Source organism: Polyodon spathula, chromosome 20 (assembly GCF_017654505.1).
Source record: "Polyodon spathula isolate WHYD16114869_AA chromosome 20, ASM1765450v1, whole genome shotgun sequence".
NCBI classification, from domain to species: Eukaryota; Metazoa; Chordata; class Actinopteri; order Acipenseriformes; family Polyodontidae; genus Polyodon; species Polyodon spathula.
In genome coordinates this window covers 31,046,384-31,062,896 of record NC_054553.1, presented here as the reverse complement: position 1 = coordinate 31,062,896, position 16,513 = coordinate 31,046,384, and the positions used below count along the sequence as shown (strand labels likewise).

General features: G+C 43.6%; 1 protein-coding gene across 1 annotated transcript in view; it reads left to right on the top strand.

Moving 5' to 3' along the window:
- The first annotated feature begins 1,587 nt into the window (after nucleotides 1-1,587).
- Nucleotides 1,588-16,513, top strand: part of LOC121295472 (alpha-1,6-mannosylglycoprotein 6-beta-N-acetylglucosaminyltransferase B-like) — a 47,263-nt gene continuing 32,337 nt past the window's right edge. The window contains exons 1-3 of the mRNA XM_041220107.1: nucleotides 1,588-2,085; nucleotides 5,122-5,234; nucleotides 12,177-12,321. Coding sequence (XP_041076041.1) covers nucleotides 1,961-2,085; nucleotides 5,122-5,234; nucleotides 12,177-12,321 — 383 coding nt within the window. The 5' untranslated portion in view covers nucleotides 1,588-1,960. The remainder of the gene's footprint in view (nucleotides 2,086-5,121; nucleotides 5,235-12,176; nucleotides 12,322-16,513) is intronic.

Below are 16,513 nucleotides of genomic sequence, written 5' to 3'. Positions count from 1 at the left end.
AGGATGCTAACACTATTCTCACTTCTATAATGATTTGTGCATGCTGCTCGTTACCATGGCTGCAGAGAGGATGCTAACACTATTCTCACTTCTATAATGATTTGTGCATGCTGCTCGTTACCATGGCTGCAGAGAGGATGCTAACACTGTTCTCACTTCTATAATGATTTGTGCATGCTGCTCATTACCATGGCTGCAGAGAGGATGCTAACACTGTTCTCACTTCTATAATGATTTGTGCATGCTGCTCGTTACCACGGCTGCTTGGCTCCTGTTCTATGACTGGGAAATCAAAGGATATCAGGTCAGTACATCCACCCTGAAGAGTTTCAAAGGAAGAATGAGCTTTAAAAATGAGGCCATAATATAACCCTACCTGTACTCTTAAACATCTCATAATATCACCCTGCCTGCACTCTTAAACATCTCATAATATCACCCTGCTTGTACTCTTAAACATCTCAATATATCACCTTGTTTGTACTCTTAAACATCTCATAATATCACCCTGCCTGTACTCTTAAACATCTCATAATATCACCCTGCCTGTACTCTTAAACATCTCATAATATCTGCTGTCTCTGAGTCCAGCCTAGGCTTGAAAGAAAGCATTAGGTACAGCTGTTCTGCATTCCTGGCTTCTGGAAGCCTTCATCTGCTGATTTTCACCAGGGTTTAATTAACAGTGATGTTGATTTATGTCAGGGTTTTAAATTACCCTGATGCTCTTACTGAATCTCGGGTGGGTAATTACAAAATGGTTGATTGTCTACTGGTAGCTTGCGTTTATAATGGATCTGTTTTACTGTTCTAGTTAACAAACGTTTTGATAGATTTTTCAGTTGATTCTGTGGATAGCAACGCGACAGTTCCTACAGATGGCCAGCGGGTGGCTCCTCCTACACTCGCACAGTTACGGCAGTCTTAGTAAGAGAGCTGTCCGTGGTGCTGAACCTGTGTTACGCGAGTCAGGTGACTTAACTCCGACTTCACCGAGAGGTACAGAAGCAACACAGTTCCAGATCTGTCACGAATATTTACTACACCAATTCTTTCTTTCTTTCTTTCTTTCTTTCTTTCTTTCTTTCTTTCTTTCTTTCTTTTTATCGTTTTTTCTTTATTTCTATTAATATTTTACACAATGTGTTGCTTTGCTATTTTTGTAGGACTTTGAAACACCCTGATTGCAGTGTTAATAACTGAATAGAGGAATAGCTTGAACAACCCGGGTAGATGGGGCTGTACCTATATTAAATATGAGCATCCACACTGAGAAGCAACTATACTATACTCTCTCTCTCTCTCTCTCTCTCTCTCTCTCTCTCTCTCTCTCTCTCTCTCTCTCTCTCTCACTTTCTCTCACTTATGCTTTCTCTCTCGCTTGCGCTCTCTCTCTCTCTCTCACGTACTGTCACTTTCTCTCTCTCACTTATGCTTTCTCTCTCGCTTGCGCTCTCTCTCTCTCTCTCTCTCTCTCTCTCTCTCTCTCTCTCTCTCTCTCTCTCTCTCTCTCTCTCTCTCTCTCGCTCTCTCTCTTTTATTCGCGTGCGCGGGAGAAGCATCGTTTATTGTGCAGTAAGAGGAGAACCAGCACGGGACCGGAGCTCCGGAAAAATAATTGTGTGCAGGGGGTACAACAGGAGGAGACGCGTGGATCGCTGTTGCAGTTGCTGTTGGGTTGAGTGGAGAGCAGAGAGCAGAGAGCAGCGAGTGTAGAGTACCTCACCTGTGGTGGATATTTTTCTTCTGCTTCTGCACTAGACTAGCGGGGTAGATTGGGTACTCCCCCCCCCCCCAACCGGTACGGGTAATATCAGAAGAAAAACAAGTAAAGTAAAAGTTGTGGCTAAACATTTAGCTCGTTTTTAAGGACCATATTATATTATCAAATCAAGAAACATTGAGTCCTGCAAATAATTGACACGAGAGCGCTGATCTGCCACGCAGACGGAAGGATTGAATGTGTATAATACCTGCATCCTACTGGTCTGTCCGTCTGTCTTTATCTCGGAAAATGGTTACAGTCCCACACATAGACGGTAAAATAATGTTCCGAAGGTGCCTGGTCACGTTCAAACCTTTTAGGTAAGCACGCTCTTTCATTTTTTTCACTTTGTTATGTGTAAATGTGAGGATTGCGAGACATGCATATTCGCGGGACTGTTGCCTGTTAATAATACATACTGTACCTTTCCGTAAGGTAAAACGTTGATGAATAACAAAACCCATCAAGAGAACAATGTTACAGAAACAACCATTTACTGGGGGTAATGAATCACTGTCTAAATGTAATTACTTGAATTGACATTGCATGCACAGAGCCAAATAGAATATATATTTGAATATATCAAATATAAATGATATAAACACAATGTCCTTGCCCTTAGAAACACATTGTACATTGTTAACCCTTTCAGCATGGTTACATTGTTCTGTGTGGTGACAGGTAACAATTGGAATTTGCTATTTCCCTTGCTTGGGGTTTGAAAGCAATAATGCCTGCTGTGTTGCAGCAGGCTTGTTTGGGAGCTGTGCTGGTCTAAACTGGAGTGGAGCACAATATACACTTTATGAGACCTGAGAGATCAAATTGCTTTGATTATAATGGGGGAGGGGGGACCTGAGGTTAGAAACATTAAAAAAAACAAAATCTGCACCACTCAGTGCAGCTCATTAACTATTTGTGCATTTGTCAAACAGAATAGAGGATGTGTAGTACCTGTGCCTAATAACTTATATTGAACCTGTATTATTCCCCAGGCTGAAATCAATAGTAAAGACTATTATATTAACATGAGGGGTGGCACTTAGTAGGCTTAGAGATACAGGCACAGAACATCACAATTAGACTCATCATTGTGTAGGGCATGTGCCCAATCGCCAGAGAAAACTCAATCACGTCCACAACAGCGTGCTGCACTATTCTACATTTTTGTTATATGCTTTTCTGGATGATGTAATGTTACTGCTACTATTGAATAACTAAATGCTTTGTGCACAGAGTGGATGTATGTCCCAATGTGTTTGGTATTTTGCAGAGAGCACCAGTTAAATGTTACATTTCTTTTAACCGTGGCCCTGCATGTTAAAGATGTCATCAGTTTCTCTGCTCATTCCCTTTCAGGAGTCTCACTTAATGAGCGCTCAGTTTTTTTTTCACCCACACAGAACAAAGCAAGTTCATGAGAGAAGTCTTCCCAGCCTGAGTGATGATACCTCGCTGCTTCCAAAGCTCTGAGATCAGTTGTGTCTATCAGCACTTTAGGAAGCCAATTAAACAGCCATTAAATGAAACAGCTATAGGGTACATAGTTATAAACCAGCGTGAGCTTTCAAATAACCCATCTTAAACTATTACTGTACTGTGGGTTTCTGAAGACACCCTGGTCCTCACCATCACTGTTGTTTCCATTGCAGTCAGCTCGTCTCTTTGCCCTGCTCACTCAATAATATTTCACACAGCTCACTGACAGCCAGGTTATTTCAGTGTCTAATGAGAGGTTCTGCTGAATTAGCAGTAATGGGGCCTCACTCAAGTGTTTGGGATATAAAGCGTTTAACTCTGCGGTAACACCTTTTTTCTAAACTGAAGCCAAATGGATAGATGTTAGAGACAGACTGCAGTTCAAAAAAAATAACTATTTTATTATAAATAAACAAAAATAAAGTGCACAAGGGCAAAATAGATATTAAACACAAATAAAGCAAAAATAAAACTCACAAAAATAAAGTTTCCAGGCTGGGCAATGCCTTCACTGGATTTAGAAAATTCAAAAATATAACAAACACCAATCAGCTCCCTCCTCCCAAATGAGAAGCTGAGGCCTCCTTTTATATATGGCTGGGCGCTGATTGATCGTTAATACCTAATCAACTAATCAACCCCAGCCACCTGAACATAAGCAAATTAACGGTTTTGCTATCTATATCTGACTGCTATCTATCTAGAGTAAGTTTAAAACACAGGTTTTCAAAATCGTATTTCCTTCCTTTGAAACTGCAATGACTGCAGTGAGGAAGTTCTGCACCATTATTTTCTCTACAAGCAATCTCTCTGCACAGCAATGGGCTGCCTGTTTGTTTCATTTATTTATTTTCATTGAAATTTTCAACTATAGTAATACCTAATACATTGTGGTTTTTATTGTAGTTTTTAAGTAATTACATAAGACTTGAGCAGGAATGCAACATTCATGGGTTTTTCCTTTAATCGTTTAATTGTGATGGATAATCTCAGCATTGCTGGTTCCTGAGCAGCTGTTTCAAGATGTTTTTTTTGTTGAGTTAAATAGGAGTTGTATTCCCAACGCTCAATCCAGGCCTTCTAATGAATAATATACAGCACTCCCAACAGTATGATACTTAGGTATTGAAATGTAATGAGGCTCCCTGGTAAGAGTGTGACATGCCTCTCGGGTAGAGGAGTGAGGATGGAGTGGGCACTGTGAATCTCATTGAATCCAACATTACTGTGTATGTCACTCTCTTTAGGAAAGAATTGAAGAGTGTATTTTTCATAGAATGACATCGTAGCAATCTTTGACAGGAGCGCATATGCAGAACAAAGCACTGCTGGGACTAACAAACGATCAGCATGAGATGCAGAAAAAAAGCAATAGTTTATATCTAGACACACTTGCCCTTGACACATGGGGCACATTGCATATATTAGTTGATGGCAAGCAGTGAATAAAGAGAGGACTGTTTTGTCTGAGGTAGAAATAAATAACCCTGCAGATGTCAGCCTTCACAGGACAAATGTGTACAAATGCCACTGTCATTTAGGAAACGAGATTTTGAAGCAACAAAAAATAGAAACTATAATATAAACATACATCTTGAACTCAGCAGAATAATCACATTAAACATGAAAATACAGAAATAACTGTGTGATTACACAATGCAGTCAAGCGTTTAGTAAAAGAAAAAGAACTAAAGATAAACAATAACACTCTAAAAGTCTGTGATTTTGTGTAAAACGTGGAGTCCCAGATTATAAAGAAGGATATGAGCCATTGATTTCCTGGTATGAGAATTGCAGATGTTGCTCTCACTGTTCCAGTTTTAGATTTCAAAGAGCTTTGCCTTCAACAGATTGTTTCACGCCTTCTTTTTTTTCAGGATCTTTGTGGTGGGGATCGGATTCTTCAGCCTGTGCTTCTTAATGACGTCTCTGGGGGGGCAGTTCTCAGCCAAGCGACTGGGGGACTCTCCCTTTACCATCCGAGCAGAAGGTAGCTGACTACTAGTTCTGTTTCAGATACATTGTGAGCTTCATTATCACTTTGTTCCCTCACAGCTCGGAGCTCACTGTATGTTTGTATAGTACAATGCTTCTGTTCTCTGTTTGACTGCAAACGATTGTCTGGACCAGATATGAAAGGGAAGGGGGAGGTGAGCTCTACACATGGGGGATTTATTTATTTACACCTTTATTTTGAAATCTTTTTTATTTTACTTTACATTGGGGGACTGACATTTAAAATATTACAGACTGGGTCAAAAGTAAAAGTAAGGGACTTACATGTAGAGGTTTATAGCATCTTGTACATGAGTAACATCACCGTCGCTGATTAATCACTGAGAGGAGGTTGCCCCTGTGCATCAATAGTGCCAGTTTTGGAACCCAGAAGCGGTGTGCTTTAGCCAGGACAGAGCATGCCACCCCTGCTCCACAGAGGGAGCCAGCAGGACCTCGCTTAAACATCTCATCTCAATTGCGCAATTGGAAAACCAACAACAAGCGAATTGGCACATTATCCAAAGGGAATGGCAGGATTGTGTGGCTTTAGTGTGGAGAAAGTGTAAAGTGTAAAGCATTCAGAGGAGGCTGCGGATCATGGCTGAAACATGGATCTCATAACGTTTTAAAAAGGGATCATGGGTTATGCATCCAGTGCGTATTGTTTGAAGACTTGGCTTTGTAGAAATAACCATTGATGTTAAATCACTGAGCTCTACCACAGATTCGAGGAGCCTTGAGAAATAGCTAATTGTTGCATTCTGGGTGTTATTATGTGCCAATTTACATGCATTGCCACCAACTGTATTACAACTGTACTAGTTTCAACACAGATGCCTTGTAGTGTTAATGCAGGTTTCTTTGCTATAACAAACCCATTATAGTTATTTTTAGTACACTCTGAACTCAGTAGATGTTTGCACCACAGCAAGCCTGACACACTAACTTTGTATTTTATCCATAAATAACACATCATCTCTTTGTAATATATGCTGCTGCTGCTGCGGCTGCCAGTCACGGAGCCAGCAATGCCTGATTAATGAACTAAACCACTGATCCAGCAATGCCTGATTAATGAACTAAACCACTGATCCAGCAACACCTGATCAATAAACTAATCAACCACTGCAGTAAGGGTAAACACCTGGACTGGGCTCACCAGTCACAGGACAGGACTGGACCTGGGAGACTGGTACACAAGCTGTATGTGATAAACACAATGGATATTCACAGTATTGGCATCAGGATGCACCAAGAATTATAGTGGCCATAACACAAATATGTCTGGTGGCATAGGGTTATCCTAGTCAGAGATCTGCTAACGCAAGCTGTCCTAGCCAGAGATCCGCTAACGCACGCTGTCCTAGCCAGAGATCCGCTAACGCACGCTGTCCTAGCCAGAGATCCGCTAACGCACGCTGTCCTAGCCAGAGATCCGCTAACGCACGCTGTCCTAGCCAGAGATCTGCTAACGCACGCTGTCCTAGCCAGAGATCTGCTAACGCACGCTGTCCTAGCCAGAGATCTGCTAACGCACGCTGTCCTAGCCAGAGATCTGCTAATGCACGCTGTCCTAGTCAGAGATCTGCTAATGCACTCTGTCCTAGCCAGAGATCTGCTAATGCACGCTGTCCTAGTCAGAGATCTGCTAATGCATGCTGTCCTAGCCAGAGATCTGCTAATGCACGCTGTCTTGTGTCCCAGCGACGATGTGAGGCTCCAGCTCCTCTGGATGGTTAGTTTCTGAGGAAAAGGTTGTTCTTGCTCAGAGGCAGTCATTGGATTACCTCCCTCCGGGCTTGCTTTTTAAATGAACAGCTTTTTTTTAAAGGCATCATGACAAATTGATGTATGAATCTGTGTGTGTTATTGGTCACAGGGAAATATTGTCTGCTGTTGTCTATAAATTTGTGGAGTTTTGATTTTCTGACTAGCGGAAGTTAATGAAACGGAATCCATTTTTTCCATGGTCACTCTGAGCTAAATTTAATTCTGTGTACACATTGAATTAACTGTTTGTGTTCGGATATCTTTGGCTAACAACTCAGCTGAAGTGTTGACTTGTTGCCTCCTCAACTGAACTTCAAATAGACGCTATTCTAATAGTCCCCACCCCTGGGGAACAAAGAACCAATGAAGTGAAAGTTCATTCAGTCATACAACCAATAGCAAGACACTGATATACCACTGGATCACTGCAGACTGCGGAAGGATGCAGCATAGTCCTGATTCACAAACTGAAAAAATAATGAAAATGAAAGCTGAAAATATCAAATTTCTTTTTACTCGTTAACCTGACCTCTTCAATCTCACCCGTGGCTTCACTCTACCACTTGTGAAGGTGAAGAGGCCAAGCCTAACTTATATCCAACAGGGATCTGGGTAGTATTGGACCTCCATGGTTATACTACTATCAAACAGCTTTTATAATGGGCTCTAATTTACATCACATGCTTTTACCATTCATATAGTCTTCTTTAGTTTCAATGCAGAACACCTACACAGACAATGGGCAGCTACAGTCCATTAACCTAGAGATCTGGTGTGTGTGTGTGTTCCTGCCCCACTGTATCTATTTGCTCACTTGATCTGATGCTGCCCAGTCTCTGGGAGCACGGCACTTTTTAAATTTATTTTTTAAATATTGTGAATTGCCGACCTTTGATTCCCTCAGAGTTATTCTTATTTAGAAGGGAGATGAAGAGTGCTCCCTGAGGATCAATGTTTCTGAAATGGAGGTTAGGGCTCTAGTGTGTTCTTTACTGTGATGATCTCTAACACACATTTCCAACTGAGTCTCAGGCTGTGTGTGTAACTGTGTGTGTGTGTGAGTGTGTGTGTGAGTGAGTGTGTGTGTGTATGCGAGTGAGTGTGTGTGAGTGTGAGTGTGTGTGTGTGTCAGTGTGTGTGTGTCAATGTGTCAGTGTGTGTGTGTGTATGCAAGTGTGTGTCAGTGTGGTTCAGAGAGTGGGTTATTTAGTACCATGTTTCAGAGCTGCTATGCATCATACAGGTAGATAATAATTAGTAAGGCTATATCACTATAAAAAGCATTCAATAAATCCTGTCAGTATCCCTGCAGGTATAAATGTCAAACTGAATTAAAAGAAGTTACTATTAATTTTGTCTGGGGTTGGCAAAAGCAGGCAGGTTATGAAGGAACTGGTTCGATCTTGACGCTGATTGTGTTAAGTGGTGCAATACCTTGACTTGCTGGGCAAAAACTGCAAATATACCCGAAAGCCCAGTCTAAGGGCAACTGACCATCCAGTATAACGAAGTTTAATACTGTAAGCTGGGTTTCTATTCACCGGCTTGGGGCAAGGAGAATGTTGGAGGCATACAGTGTACTGACTGTGGTGCAATAGTTCAAATATACCTCATGAAATATATAGTTTAAATATTATTGTCTGTGTGCTCCCAGTATATCATCTTTCATTGTTTTTATTCTAATAATTGCATGACTGTGACAGTCAGTTCTGTGAAAAAGGTGTATCTTTAAGGCATTCAAGTTTGCAGCTTGCAGCTAGATTGTGAGTGCCTCAGACCCTCAGTGCAAAAGGGCAGCCAGCTCCTAGAAATGTGCTTAGGAAACACATCCCATGAAGCAAATGTTAGGAAGCCTGCATGTTACTATGTGAGCATGTCCACTGCTTATGTGTGATGCAAACCAGCGCATGCTGGATTTACAATACATGGTAACAAACATTTTTATCCTAACTTGTAGTATCATATGTTATTTATCATGCTGTATCTAAATGTGGTTACAGTTGGCTCTTTGATTCCTAGTCTAATGTAAGACTGTGTTGGTTTCAAACCATTCTTTCAACTCAGACCTCACTCCAGGTACTGCATTGGATACCCTGGGATTTAGAAATCTACCGACAGCCTTCAAGGGGAATAGCAATATTGCAAGAAGAGCTACAGATAACCAAATGGCTGCTGTTCTTTCAACATTAACAGGCAGGTGCTTCTTACATAGAATTGGAAGACGAAATGTTAGTCAGTTGGCATCCAGTATGCGCAGTGTATGATGATCACATATATGGTACTTGGGTTCTTTTTGTAAACACCATGTTGTGCTGATGATAGGCACAGGAACATTGTGTTTGGCTTGCTTTAGCTGCCGCACTCCGATTCCTGTTATTTCAGCCCCCTCTCCATGGTAAATAAAGCCTACAGATGCAGGGTATTCAATGTCTTCGTCACAGGCTGTTTAAATGCATCCCCAGTTCCTCACAGTGCAGCTCTCTGCTGCCGTTTGGTGCCCTGCACATTAGGGGCCGCTTTGCAGAGCGAGCATCTTTAAAACATAACAGAAATATATTAAAAATAAATAAATAAGGCAAGGCAATGATGTGTGTTATTTGGCATAATTGAGGAGCATTGCCAAGGCTTTTACAGAGCCTGTGTCTGACAGATGCTAATATATTGCTGAAGGGTGAATTACGATGGTAAACGCGGGTGGAAGCAAAGGACTGATTAAAAGATGCAAGCGTGACAGAGGAAGGAACAGCAAAAGAGAGATGCTGGAGTGATGGATAACCCCACTGAATATCTTTCAAAGAAACAAGACCACTCACTATCTGACAGCCACACCATGTTAGTGTCTGCCCAAGCTTCAGTGGGGGGAAGGAAAAGTTGCGCCCCCATATTCTTTCATGAAAAGGGGCACCCCTCCCCCCCAATTATTTCAGTGAGGTGTTGCACCTGGCCCCACTCCACTGCGATCCAGATTGATGAAGTTACAAGATGATGAATACTGCCACGTGATAAACGAAGGTATTGGACATGCATTTAACCCCTTCCAGATACCTGGGACCACTCAACCCAGCAACATGTATAATAAATAACCAAACATTCATAACCGTGTATGTGCCTGAATCAAGATCTATATTACAAGAAGCCTTTTGTTTCATAAAGGGTTAAGCGTTGTTTAACTTGGTAATAAATGACATGTGAGTGAATGTAAATGTTTCTTTCCTTTCCTGCCAAGTGTAAAAAGTTTGTTTTACTCACTGTTGACTCTGAGACTCTGAATAGCTATTAAATCTACTTAAGTAAGAGCAAGCGGTGTAGACTGGGTGGTCCTCTTGGGAATGTGTATTTGATAACACTGCTGAAATGATTCAAGCAGCAGGAGACATCATTGGCTTAAGAGTTCCATGCATTCATCTCTAACACAGAGCATGGCCAGGGGAACGAAGCCCTGAGAATGAAGCAGAGCTGCTGAGAGATCAATTGCATGTTTTCTTATGTGCTGTCATCTGCTTTGAGAAGAAATTATACACAAAGGATACATGACAGAAGCTGTCAGCCCTAATAAACCAGGTTCTTAAATGTTCCCCTGCTTTTGTAGAGAATAAAGAAACTCAATTAATTATCCATCTAATTAATATTTTGAGATGAAAACAAATTAGCAGCATGCATTAGGAGGGGAATGGGTACACTGACAGAGTGTCTGATGGGCTGGGTTGACAGAGTGTCTGAGGGGCTGGGTTGACAGAGTGTCTGATGGGCTGGGTTGACAGAGTGTCTGAGGGGCTGGGTTGACAGAGTGTCTGATGGGCTGGGTTGACAGAGTGTCTGAGGGGCTGGGTTGACAGAGTGTCTGAGGGGCTGGGTTGACAGAGTGTCTGATGGGCTGGGTTGACAGAGTGTCTGATGGGCTGGGTTGACAGAGTGTCTGAGGGGCTGGGTTGACAGAGTGTCTGAGGGGCTGGGTTGACAGAGTGTCTGAGGGGCTGGGTTGACAGAGTGTCTGATGGGCTGGGTTGACAGAGTGTCTGAGGGGCTGGGTTGACAGAGTGTCTGAGGGGCTGGGTTGACAGAGTGTCTGAGGGGCTGGGTTGACAGAGTGTCTGAGGGGCTGGGTTGAAAGAGTGTTTGAGGGGCTGGGTTGGTTGGTTGGTTGGTTGTGTTGACAGAGTGTTTGAGCGGCTGGGTTGGTTGGTTGGTTGGTTGTGTTGACAGAGTGTTTGAGCGGCTGGGTTGGGTGGTTGGTTGTGTTGACAGAGTGTTTGAGGGGCTGGGTTGACAGAGTGTCTGAGGGGCTGGGTTGACAGAGTGTCTGAGGGGCTGGGTTGACAGAGTGTCTGAGGGGCTGGGTTGAAAGAGTGTTTGAGGGGCTGGGTTGGTTGGTTGGTTGGTTGTGTTGACAGAGTGTTTGAGCGGCTGGGTTGGTTGGTTGGTTGGTTGTGTTGACAGAGTGTTTGAGCGGCTGGGTTGGGTGGTTGGTTGTGTTGACAGAGTGTTTGAGGGGCTGGGTTGGTTGGTAGGTTGGTTGTGTTGACAGAGTGTTTGAGGGGCTGGGTTGGTTGGTTGGTTGTGTTGACAGTGTTTAGGGGCTGGGTTGGCAGCCTTGTGAGGCATGAAGTTAACTGCAAGCTGTCACTGTGGAAATGAATAGACATTTCCGTGTTATCATCAGTCAGGTCACTTGAGCTCCTTGTAGATGTGGCCAGGGAGGTGCCTTACAGAAGTGCAGATCTAGTGTTGTTTTTCTTTAAAGAAATACAACTTGTTTAATGTGCATCCATTAATCTGTGCTTGAAACATTTTTCATTATTTGTATTGCAATTGTCATCATTTTCTGAAACCTAGGTCTTTACTAGGTGTTCTAGACAAGGTTAATTACATAAGCCATCCTTCATGAGAACCCGACTGTATGCCAGAGGCTCATATTTACTCTATTAAAGTTGATATTCTTTGATGCACTTCTTGGTCTAATACATCATTATGTCCTTTAAAACTCCTGACACAGACGTATTTCTGTGCTTTGATACAGAAGTAGCTGTTGAGACACTTGATCCAATAAATTACAAAATCATAATGTGTGAGAATCATCCAACAGTCCCCCAGTGTGGTTTGAAAAACACATTATACTGTAAATACATTCTTATTCACATGACCCAGTTTCCTTGTTTCCTTCTAGTACTCGGGGGCCTGGAGTCCAGAGGGGTGCTGAGGAAGATCAGCGACATGCTTGAAGTGATAATGAAGCGGATCGACACCCTCTCGAAGCGTGACAACATGAGTGACACTCGCATACTGGACGAGCTGAGCTCCTCCATAGACAGGTACAGGCATGGATGTTTGAGCAGCGTCCTTAAAACATGATACACAGGTACAGGCGAGGGGGTTTGAGCAGCTTCTCTTAATCACATGATACACAGGTACAGGCAAGGGGGTTTGAGCAGCTTCTCTTAATCACATGATACACAGGTACAGGCGAGGGGGTTTGAGCAGCTTCTCTTAATCACATGATACACAGGTACAGGCGAGGGGGTTTGAGCAGCTTCTCTTAATCACATGATACACAGGTACAGGCGAGGGGGTTTGAGCAGCTTCTCTTAATCACATGATACACAGGTACAGGCGAGGGGGTTTGAGCAGCTTCTCTTAATCACATGATACACAGGTACAGGCGAGGGGGTTTGAGCAGCTTCTCTTAATCACATGATACACAGGTACAGGCGAGGGGGTTTGAGCAGCTTCTCTTAATCACATGATACACAGGTACAGGCGAGGGGGTTTGAGCAGCTTCTCTTAATCACATGATACACAGGTACAGGCAAGGGGGTTTGAGCAGCTTCTCTTAATCACATGATACACAGGTACAGGCGAGGGGGTTTGAGCAGCTTCTCTTAATCACATGATACACAGGTACAGGCGAGGGGGTTTGAGCAGCTTCTCTTAATCACATGATACACAGGTACAGGCGAGGGGGTTTGAGCAGCTTCTCTTAATCACATGATACACAGGTACAGGCGAGGGGGTTTGAGCAGCTTCTCTTAATCACATGATACACAGGTACAGGCGAGGGGGTTTGATCAGCTTCTCTTAATCATATGATACACAGGTACAGGCGAGGGGGTTTGATCAGCTTCTCTTAATCACATGATACACAGGTACAGGCAAGGGGGTTTGAGCATCTTCTCTAAATCACATGATACACAGGTACAGGTTAGGGGGTTTGAGCAGCTTCTCTTGATCGCTCTGGAGCTGTGAACTGAAGCCATGAGTTCAAGAACATGTTATTTCAAGTCTTGAGATCACTCTGCATGAACGAGAGCCTCTGGTGTGAAGATATCAAACCATTCTGAGCTGCATTCAGGTATCTAGTCAGGGCAAGCGCAGTCCATCTGAAATGCTCAGAAGTGTTAATCTTGGCTTCTGAAAAGTGGGACTGTGGTATCAAGTACTTGAACTGGTGGTTTTACAGGGATTTTTTATTTGAAAAATATGAACAATTCAAATTGTGCCATAATGGAAATGAAACACAACAGAACTCCACTGAATGACTATGAAGCAGATGAGATATCAGCTTCATTCCCATTCAAAGGGTCACCTCCCCTGTGTGCCAACGCCTGTGGTGGGTGGTTATTTATTTTACCCAGAGATGAAAGTGCTAAATACAGTGCCACCAGCATCCACTGGCTTGCAGGGTATGAGCTGCTACATAAGAGCTGGTCATTATCATGAACCTTTGGCTTGTAGCTTGGGCAGATATCTCCCCCCCTCCCAGTAAACCTTTTCAACAATCCATCACAACCAGAAACCAGAAAGCATGGGAATGCAAAACTAGCGTGTTGCCCTGAAGCAGCAGACATGGCTCCACCAGGCAAGGTCAAAGAGCAGATTGCACCCCATCTATGTGCTGTACTGGCTGGGCATGGCTTGTTAATAAACAGCTTGGTTCAGCTGTATTTGTGCTCTGCACAGAGCTCTTTATTCAGACTAATCCCACAGTCCTTTGTTTTGAAATTAAATCTCCTTGCTGACTGATTTATCTTTATTTAGAAAGAAAATAGATAAAGTCTTGAAAGGGTTGCACTGGTCATGCTCCAGTTTTTTTTCCTCCTCTATAAGTCTTGACATTTTGACAGTCCTTTTAAAATACCATCAAAGTGCAATTTACTGCCTGGCCCCATTCCTACCTGTCTAGCGGGGAATCGATCGAGATGCAGACAGACAGTTAAAGGCAACTTTATGAAGACAGAAGAAGAGAAAGGGACATGGGGAGAGAGGAAATGTTTGTGTTGGATTATTTCAAGTTCAATTTCTTTAAAAGCATCCAGGTGTCTGTGTTTGAAGCTGTCTCTGGCTGTGTCTTTGAAGTCGAGATTCCACGTCCTATGCTGTGATTCCTCCCCCTCTCTGACAGTTGAAGCAGTTACACTGTATCTTTCTCTGCGGAGATGATCAGGCTGCACTGATAGGCTGGGTGTGTTTACCACTATATCTGATAGAACTTGAAGAAAGGAGAAACAAAAAAGTATGTCATGCATGAAGACTCACCTCCACTCTACTGTCTGCTGCTTTCTCCAGCCCCTCCAGAGTGTCTGTGACTCGGCTCCACTTTCCTTTACTGTCTGCTGCTTTCTCCAGCCCCTCCAGAGTGTCTGTGACTCAGCTCCACTCTCCTTTACTGTCTGCTGCTTTCTCCAGCCCCATCCAGTGTCTGTGACTCAGCTCCACTCTCCTTTACTGTCTGCTGCTTTCTCCAGACCCTCCAGAGTGGCTAATTGCTCCTGTAAAGTTCGCTTCTATACTGCACATCGCAGGCAGTTCTGAAACAATGTGCAGAATGGGCTGCTCATGCTGTATGCTCTACCTCTTTTTCACTAGGTTATGAGTGACCTCGGATTCCTGCCCAGGAGCTCTGAACCTGGGCAGCGCTGCTACACTGATTGGCTCTGACAGCACCTGGTCCCCACGCAGTTACAAATGAACCATCTCTGTTAGGGACTCTCATTGACGCTGACATGTTTGCTTGTAAGGCGGAATTGGATGTGAGGTTGGAAGTCTGTGGCTGTAAGTTACCTGCAGGTTTGCTGCCTGCATTAGGAGGAAGTGAGGTGCAGAGTGAGTCGCATGAACTGCTGGTGCTTCCTGGAAGTTCTAGGGATGGTCTGCAGCTGGTGTCCAGAGACAGCAGAGCTTTTATTGAATAAGTGATCAGATGAAGAGAGAAGATTATGTCTGCCCACACAGGACTAGCTTCCCCTGCTCTGAAAATATCAATGTTACAAAAGAGATGCCTGATTCAGGGCCCCAGTGGTTCCCATGACTGGCATGGCAGTCGAGGAACTATCATTGTTTGCATTTTTATATGCTTTACATACAGTAAGCCATGTGTGTTTGTTTGTGTGAGAGAGAGAGAGAGAGAGAGAGAGAGAGAGAGAGAGAGAGAGAGAGAGAGAGAGAGAGAGAGAGAGAGAGAGATTACTTTTCTTTGAAGACTGCATCATTTCCCAAACAGACATGAAATTGGAGTTGGAAGTAAATGGGTAAGTAAGCCCCAGGAAAGGTAGTGAAAGGTAAATTGAATCAAGCAGAGAGGCTGCAGGATGCTTCACTGTGCACGCCAACTGACAGTCTGCATTACGGGAGGTCACCACTGTGGTTCACAGGGAATATCTAAAAACATCGTAATGCCGGCTGTTTAACTGTTAAGCTGTTAATCGGGGAAAAAAGGAGAATCATTAAAGGTGAAATTATTTTGAGGCGCCCACTGCTGTGACTGACACTCAGTTTGAAAAAGAAGGCCTTGGCTCTTCCATTAGATAGTACTGAGCACTGCAGCCAAACAGGTTACACCTACAGTAAGCACAACACAAACAGTCTGAGAATATCATGAACATTTAGGAGGTCAAAATGACAAACAAGCTCTTTAAACCTGCAGAGCCGCTCACCCCTATGCCCTGTTATAATGCTGCGTTTCATGTGTCAATAAAGCATGATGCCACACTCACGGACCCCGCAGTGCAGCGGGTGCTGGAGCACTGTGTTCAAGTACTCACGGACCTCGCAGTGCAGCGGGTGCTGGAGCACTGTGTTCAAGTACTCACGGACCCCGCAGTGCAGAGGGTGCTGGAGCACTGTGTTCAAGTACTCACGGACCCCACAGTGCAGCGGGTGCTGGAGCACTGTGTTCAAGTACTCACGGACCCCGCAGTGCAGCGGGTGCTGGAGCACTGTGTTCAAGTACTCACGGACCCCGCAGTGCAGAGGGTGCTGGAGCACTGTGTTCAAGTACTCACGGACCCCGCAGTGCAGAGGGTGCTGGAGCACTGTGTTCAAGTACTCACGGACCCCACAGTGCACCGGGTGCAGAAGCACTGTGTTCAAATGGGGAGATACAAATTCTTAACCAACGACTAAGAGCAGTAGGGTTCACATAAAACAGCTAAGCATCTGTAATGAAATTGACCACGTTTTAGTTTAAGGGTCTATTTTACAATATTTTCTGAAAATATTGTGACAAAA